At 43.1% G+C, this 8,412-nt stretch overlaps 1 protein-coding gene across 1 annotated transcript; it reads left to right on the plus strand.

Moving 5' to 3' along the window:
• The first annotated feature begins 6,060 nt into the window (after positions 1 to 6,060).
• Positions 6,061 to 6,564, plus strand: LOC126505911 (40S ribosomal protein S16-like). Its single transcript, XM_050149150.1, has one exon. It carries the CDS (start codon positions 6,109 to 6,111, stop codon positions 6,547 to 6,549), a length of 441 nt encoding a protein of 146 aa, XP_050005107.1. The 5' UTR covers positions 6,061 to 6,108; the 3' UTR covers positions 6,550 to 6,564.
• The last annotated feature ends 1,848 nt before the right edge of the window (positions 6,565 to 8,412 follow it).

Genomic DNA, 8,412 nt, shown 5'->3' on the forward strand with positions numbered 1-8,412 from the left:
GCTGTCTTTGCCCACTGAAGGGTCAGTCGGTGTTTGGGAGAAAAGGCAAGTTTACAAAGCCCCTTTGTTTCCTTTGTTTTCCCCTACAAATACCCACCTGCCACTTCCGCCACCCCTGACACCCATGACACACTGTCTTGCCCTCCTTTCTTAGCATCTTATGGTTTTAAATGGAAAATAAAGGTTTAAGACAGACAGGACTGGATACTAAGGGTCCTAGTTTTTATTGATTCCACCTCCCCACAAAAGTGTGCATGTTTCAAAGCGGCAGGTGTGCACGATGTATGTGCACAACACACATAACATCTACTTACCCTAGAAAGGAAACCTATAGCAGACAAAAGCAAGTATGGAATCCAAGTCTAACTAATAGACTTGCATTGGAGTTACTAGCGGGAGTATGGATGAGGCATTACGTAGAGAAGCAGAAGCAAGTCAATGGCAGCTGTGCCACCCAATGTCCAGCCCAACATGGGCTATGACTCATGAAAGTCACAAGTAAGGAGTGCTCTTCACAACTTTGCAGCCCCACAAGTCCAAGGATCTGCTATCTGCAGCTCAGCTGGTCAGACTCCCCATCCCCCACCCCATTGGTGTTTATTCCTTCTGTAATAAAGCTAGGCATGGGCCTTACAAGAATCTGGCAAGCTTCCAGGGACCTAGACTTGTGAGGTTTTGTTTACTACCTTCCTCTCAAGAGCCTTGCCCCTCCTCCTGGAGAATAATGTTTCAATTTGGAGCAAACTGCTATAAAATAATACATTTTTCTTAGGTAAAAATGTATAATTTTTAGGTAAAGGTGGTCACCTTTATTTCTCAAAACACACACACACACACACACACACCTGTATGTGCACTTACCTGATGGTGTCTGTGGAGGCCAGAGAGTACCTGATACCCTGGTACTGAGAATGGCCCGTGGGCCCTGTGCAAGAGCAGCCAATGCTCTTTAAGTGACGAGTCATCTCTCTAGCCCCCCAAATGAGTTTGGAAATATCTGAAAAAGTGAATCACCACCACACTGTGACATGTAGAGGACAAAATGCTGCATGGCAAAGAGAACATAATCAAGCAAAAGTGGCCCTGTGTTAAAAGACCTAACCAGAAAAGGTCCACTTTCCATCCATATGCCACAAAGATGAGATCAGCGACTCCAGACATCACAGAGGGAGACTGAGCTGAGGGAGACTGAGCTCGCCTTTCACAGAGCATCCAGTATCTTTCTAACTGCATCGCCAAGGGAAGTTATTTCTCCCGTTTTGCTCCCTTTGTATTCTGGAAGAATTATGGTTTTGTTTTATGGTTATATTTATGGTTTTATTATGGTTTTTGCTTCTTTTAAAGTCTGGTTTTTTTTCTTCCCTTGTAGGTATGTGTTTGCTTGTCTACCTGACATTTTACATTTTCAACTCAGCCTCCGTGGAACCCCCAGTTTCCCAGGACACCAGACACCTTGGATGTTGATGGTACAAAACCTTATTTTTTTTCAAAGGTATTTCTAATACACTTTTATCCTATTTTGGCTGCAGAGCCTCAAGAAAATGACTCAAGATGGTGTTATTATTAAAATACCAGGTGCCCTAGTTCTTAGCAGTAGGAAGCTCTTTAGTTTGGTACTGTCAGTGCCTGTTCCTAGCATACCTACTCCTGAGCATCAGCTCTGGACAATTCCTCTATTCCCTCACCCTTCCCAACAAGCCCCTGACACACAGTGATCTGGTTAAGAAGGGCCTTTATTAGCAGTAGTCAGGACAAACAGTAGGAAAAGCAGACGGAGATCTTTCTACTGGGTCACAATTGACAGCAAATTGCACTGGCCTGGAAAAATAGATTGTTTATAGGAAAACTGTATAAAAGTCTTACACACTTTGGTCTGTGGTTAAAATAATCTTTTCAAATGGAACTGTACTTGGGGACAATAACACCTCCTACCTGGATTCTAGCAACCAAATGTTCTTAACAAACTTGTCAGTTAAGTTTATCATTGGCCCACAGCTGTCAGGAGAGACTCTCTTCTGATACCCCCGTATACTGGCCACGGATTTCAGAATTCAGAGGCAGTTGCCTTCCAAGTAATGCATGCCTTGCCTGGCATATCTACCACCACAGTCAACAGGAGATTCAGAAGCCTGGTATGCATGCACACAAGGCTACATGTTTGTTGAAACCTTGCTGACTGCTCCATCACTTTTATTGGTGATGCAGTTACTCTGTGCTTCATGGGGTCATTGCTAAATGTTATTAGCTCTGAACTAAGCAGTAGGAATAGATGCCTAGTAAAACTAACTTGTTCTGTGTCTGCTAAATCCTGGCTTTACAGATATGGGAAAGGGGTTTTGATAAATAACTCATGGAGATGGCCAATATACTGACAGTGCTGGTTGATTTCTGTTTGTTTGCTTGTCTGTCTTTGTCAACTTGGCATAAGCTATGATTATCATATAAGAGGGAATCTCAACTGAGAAAATGTCCCCATCAGATTGCTCTTAGTTACTTTTTTATTGCTGTGAAGAAACACCATGACCAAGGCAATTTATAAAAGAATCCATTTAATTACATTTAACTAGGGGGCGTGGGGTGAGCTTGCTTATTAAGTTTTAGATGGTGAATCCATGACCATTATGGTGAGGATCATGGTGGCAGGCAAGCAGTCCTGATTTTGGAGCTGTAGCTGAAAGGTTCTATCTGATCCACAAGTTGGAGACAGAGGAGGAAGGGGGTGCTAGGGATGGGCTTTCAAAACCTAAAGCGCACCTCCAATGACACTCCATCTCCAACAAGGCCACACCTTCAAAACCAAGCATTCAGACATATGAACCTATGAGGGGAAATTTTCATTCAAATCTCCAAGGTAGCCTTAAAGGTAAATATGTGTGCTATTTCATTGACTAATGACTGATGTGAAGGGACTCAGCCCCACTGTGGGCAATGCCACCTCTGAGCAGGTGGCAATGGGGTGTGTAAGAAAGCAAGCTAGGGGGAGCAAGCCAGTACGCAGCGTTCCGCTATGGTCTCTGTATCAGTTCACATCCAGACGCCTGTGTTAAGCTTCTGCCCTGATATGCTTTAATGCTGGATTTGTGATATGGAATTTTGACCAAATACAGCCTTGCCTTCCTGAGTTGCTTTTGGTCTCAGTGTTTTATCACAGAAATGGCATCAAACTAAGGCAGTTAGCAAAACTTCTTTTCACTCTAGAAACCCGGTGTGACATCACTAACAGTATTGGTGGGGGTGGTATGCTTCGTGGGGAAAACGTAGCTGCCTTTCCGAATGAAAGTAATGGACCAGGTGGATGCTGTCCTTCAAGGTAACACTTTTGTTAAGAGAAAGGAAACGTTAAATATATGTTTGTAGGAAGACATACAGCTGTGTTGTTAAAGGACAAAGTGATCAGACCCGCAAAGAAAAGGTTCTCACTGCTTACAATGTCTAATGAGCATATACAGTGAAGGCTATGGAAGTGCATGCTTGATGGAAATGGCGTTGCTCTTCAGGGACTTGATCATGTCCTTCAGTGATGCTCTCTGCTGGTAGACAACCATTATTGGGCCAGCTGGACCACAACCTGTAAGCCACTCTAATAAATCATATATATATATATATATATATACACACACACACACGCGTGTGTATGTATGCATGCATGTTTATATGTATGTATGTATATGTATGTATTTGGTTAAACTTCTGTATCACAAATCCAGCGTTCATTTTATACACACACACACAAGTTCATTCTATCAGTTCTGTTCCAATAGACAACTTGGCTAATATACCTTCTTTACTAGAAATAAAACATGAACTTTCAAATAGAGGATGGCCTACTTCTCTTGGAATACATAGTGATAACCACACAGTTGTATTTAAAGTTCTGCCAGTTTTACCAATATTAAAAGCAGAATGTTTGAATCGATGTTTATTAAATATATATGCTTAGCCTACAACTGTTTCTATTTATGTGTTTAAGGCACATAAACCCCGGGGACTAATGTATGCATGTACCATATATACATGTACACACATATGCACACACATTTGGTCTTCCTGAGAGTTGTGAGGATTTTTGTGTATAGAATTTTAACTAAAGATTTTAATCTGATGTTCTTAAGTGGATGGCATTCTGACCTTCAAAGGCAAGTGTTTATCACAGGTTTTCACCACCCCGAATAGTTTTGACCTAAGGTTACAATGCAGGCTTAGACTATTTCAAAAGGGGTAAAAGGATGATAAGCAAAGGCTTCATTATGGACGCTCAGTATGGGTAAGAATCTTCAAATCCCCAAGAAGCTTTTTCAGCATATCTAGGGAGTGGAGGAAGAGTTCAAACCCAGAGGGGACAGTCAATCAGCATCCTGCTGTCACCTAACAAAGAGCCGAGCCCTTGGACTCGGGCGTCATCATTTTGCCACCACACTGGCTGGCTGGGGTCATTTACACACGCAGGATTTCTCCCAAGGTGATGCATCATCAAAGGTAAGATTTCCAGTCTTAATTATAAAATGCTCATCTTGCGTGAAAGGCAGTGCCGTTTCTACGGCGGCTGTGGACAGGAGAGATCGTGCTTCAGACTATTAAAGAAACCAGCGTGTCTGAGCTCTGAGGAAACCGTCAGTTTTTGTGACTCACTGAAGCTGCAGCTCCAGAAAAATGAAGGAAACAACCACAAGAAATCAAACATCGAGAAACAAGGACTTGGCACCATGAGTAGTGTGCACACAGGCAGTCTGAGGATGGAGGGAGGCAATGAGGAGATTCCAACCGGGAGAGAACCTCGCCACTTCACCAGCACAGGTCGCTAGCGTCGCAGCGCGCAGTCCTCGCTGTGGTGGCCAGTCCGCACTGGGGCAGCCGGTATTTACATGAGGATTAAATTAGGAAAGGAACTCAACACGGGCAGTATTGACTAAATGAAGGTCATTTATCAAATGCATGCATTTGCACAGCAACCCAGGCTGTTTTCCGTGCCCTTCAACGTTTCCTCTCCTGTAGGCCAGCCTCCTGCCCCATTAAAATTTTAACTCTTGGATCTCTGGGCTCTTCTGGATTGACAACCAAACGAAGCCATGCACTGGCTTCCTCCGGGCCTGCTCTTCCACCCCACCCACCTTTGAAGAGATCCACAGAGAAAACTAATTATGTTTTCCTAAGTAAGCGAGTACTTCTATTTAGCAGAAGCTGAGACCCTATGTTGACCTAACACTGAGTGTTTCAAGTAAACTGCCAGAAGCCCCATCAAATTGCTGAGAGTAATTTAGAGTATGAAATGTGTTAAATTATTCAAAGGGCTGAATAAGCATAAACAGGCAGTACAACGGGAAAGATATGCACACCCAGCGATGCCGAGCTGACATTTAATACATCATATTAGCACTCCTGTTAGTGCCAATCGCCCACCTTGCAGTACACAGCCTCACAGCGTGTACAGTAACAGGCAGGACAGCGCTTCTTTCTGCATCGAGTTTCTTGAGAACTATTCCTATTTTCTTTCACTAATTGCCCCAGCCTCTGCAGCCACCCCAAACGCAAAGTTCTATCATACTGTTTGAATCCCTCCAAAATAAATCAAGATATGTTCATCATTGAATGTCAAAGGACAGGATTGTGTCTCTCTTTCCAATGCTACACACACACTGTATATAAAACATAATACACAGTGTTTATGTATATGTGAATATATAATGTGTGTTGTATATATATGCATATATATGATTGTCTTTAATATATAAGTAAATTTAATCAAAGAATAAAATAAAACACTTGTGTGGTTTGTGTGTGTGGTATATATGCACATATGTGCACATGCATGAACAGCTCAGAGATTTCTATAGGGTGCCTTCTTCAATGTCTCTCCTCCTTATTTTTAGGACAGGATATCTTACTAAATTTTGCTAAGGTAGCTCGCCAACAAACTTCAGGGATTCACCTGTCTCTGCTTCTCCAGAACTGAGATTATGACCACTCAGTCTACCAAACTTGGTTTTTATGTGGGTGCTGGGAAACTGAACTCAGACACTGTTACAAAAAAATAACATTTAAAAACCCTTTGTGGCTTTTCCGGTGGCAGCGCCGCGCGGTGAGGACCTCGTGTTCATACTCGCAGCAGCTATGCCGGCCAAGGGTCCGCTGCAGTCCGTGCAAGTCTTCGGACGCAAGAAGACAGCCACAGCCGTGGCGCACTGCAAACGAGGGAATGGGCTCATCAAGGTGAACGGACGTCCCCTGGAGATGATCGAGCCGCGCACACTGCAGTACAAGTTACTGGAGCCTGTTCTGCTGCTGGGCAAGGAGCAATTCGCGGGTGTGGATATCCGGGTCCGTGTGAAGGGTGGTGGTCCTGTGGCCCAAATTTATGCTATCCGACAGTCCATCTCCAAAGCCCTGGTGGCCTACTACCAAAAGTATGTGAATGAGGCCTCTAAGAAGGAGATCGAAGATATCCTCATCCAGTATGATCAGACCCTGCTTGTAGCTGATCCTCGGCGCTGTGAATCCAAAAAGTTTGGAGGTCCTGGTGCCCGTGCTCGATACCAGAAATCCTACCGATAAGTCCAACTCAAGGATCAGGGTTTACCTTTGTAATAAACATCCTAGGGTTTTAATGTTAAAAAAAAGACCCTTTGTGTTTTAAATCCTAAGAAAGCACAAACCTCGAGATATATTTTGATTGCTTGCTGATTTTCTTCCTTCCCACCTTCCTTCTGTCCTTCCTTCTTTCCTTCCTAATTTACTAGACTGACTGGAAGAGTCCTCAAACGAGGCATCTTCTGAAATGATTGCTATAGAAAGGATTGCTTTAGAAAGAAATTGGTGGTCCTACTTAAAAAGAAAACTGGACTTTTCTATTGTTTCAAAATAGATGTGATTATTTTGTTAATACAGTCATTCATTTAGTCATTAACTCAACCAATTGTTATTTAATGTAATGGTAGACCAAGCACTAGGTTTAGGATTGAGTATAACCTGAGATACAGAAAAGTCTCAAGAGATTAAATAAAAGAGTATTTGTCTTTGAAAAATGAGTTGTACCATGAAGGAAGCCCAACTATTCCAAAGCCAAAGAATGACCTTGAAATACTTGTGCAGAGATCCATACCAGAGCCCAGAGAACAGGGGAGCCAACTCCAGAGAGTGAGAAAACAACCTTCACTATAGTCTAACTATAGCCCAGGTTTCACTGCAGTTCTGCCTCTGTATCTCCTCCAGGTCTTTTCTCTCTGCAAAACCGCTCGAAGGCTACTCATCGCACCTGTCAAGAGTGCCGGTCTCTCCAAACAACTTCTAACATTCAGGTTCATGTGCTCAAACATTCAAATACTCCCAAGAGTCAACTACCATGCCAGATTATGGTGTCCAACCATTGATCCCTGTATCAGAGGTGTTGCATCTGCTATGACCACAGCACTTGACAGAAACAATCTAAATGAGGACACGTTTATTTGTACTAATAGATTTGAAGGTTCCAGTCTTCTTCTGTGGCAGGGAATGCTAGAAGAATATGTCAGTTAGCAGCCATGGGAGCAGGAGGTAGACTAATTGCATCATCGTAAGTGACTGGGGAACAGATCAGATGGTGAATCAGGTGGTGGTGGGGTTGGGTACAACCATAAAAGATCTGTACTTGGAAGTCCACTTTTACCAGCTAGGTCCTGGTCCATAAATGTTTCACAGCATCCTAAAGTAGCAGAGCACTGCCTAACACGGTCAAATCGTGAGTCTGTGTTGAGTACTTCAGATTTTAAGCACACATTCTGCTCTTTACACCAAAAGTTCTCATGTTCTCATGGCTGTCTCACAATGCAAGATGCATTTGATCTAATTTCAAACCCCCAAAGCCTTCATGGAACAGTGTTCAAAAGCCCAAGATGTTGTGTCTTTCTTGAGACTTGAGGTAAAAACATTTAATTATTCAGTCAATTTTTATGACTGGAAATTGAACCCATGGCCGTCAGCATACCAGGTAAGTGTTCTGCTGCTGAGCAATTTGCCCAGTTCTCAAGAAAAACTTGCATCTGTAAAACAAAAGACTTGCGTACTTACAGAATAAATATTGCCATTCCAAAAGGGAAGGGAGGGGTCATACCAAAAAGGAAAGAGACCAAAGCAAGAACAGCATCTGGACTGGACAATATTAAATCCTACAGCTCCATGTCTGATATTTCCTCCTGGGTACATGGCAGCATTATCTAAGTTCTAATGTTCTTAGGCAGCCCAGCCCTATGGCCTTGAGCTCTCTCAGGCTGACCACATACAACCTTCTCCTGGAGTTTCTTCTGGCAGACAGCTAGTATTTCTAGTATTTCTTGCATGCTGGGTTCTCCACTGGGGCTTTTCCTATAGCTCCCTGCATCCATAGGCCAGGAAGAGACTGTCGGGAATCAACATTGTTCTCAAGCATTGCTTAATCTCACA

This window comes from Alexandromys fortis, unplaced genomic scaffold, assembly GCF_014885135.2.
Source record: "Alexandromys fortis isolate MF-2015 unplaced genomic scaffold, M_Fortis_MF-2015_v1.1 scaffold_67, whole genome shotgun sequence".
Lineage (NCBI taxonomy): Eukaryota > Metazoa > Chordata > Mammalia > Rodentia > Cricetidae > Alexandromys > Alexandromys fortis.

Excerpts from the sequence above, each read along its gene's own strand:
- LOC126505911 (XM_050149150.1), top strand. The coding sequence starts at position 6,109 with ATGCCGGCCAAGGGTCCGCTGCAGTCCGTGCAAGTCTTCGGACGCAAG.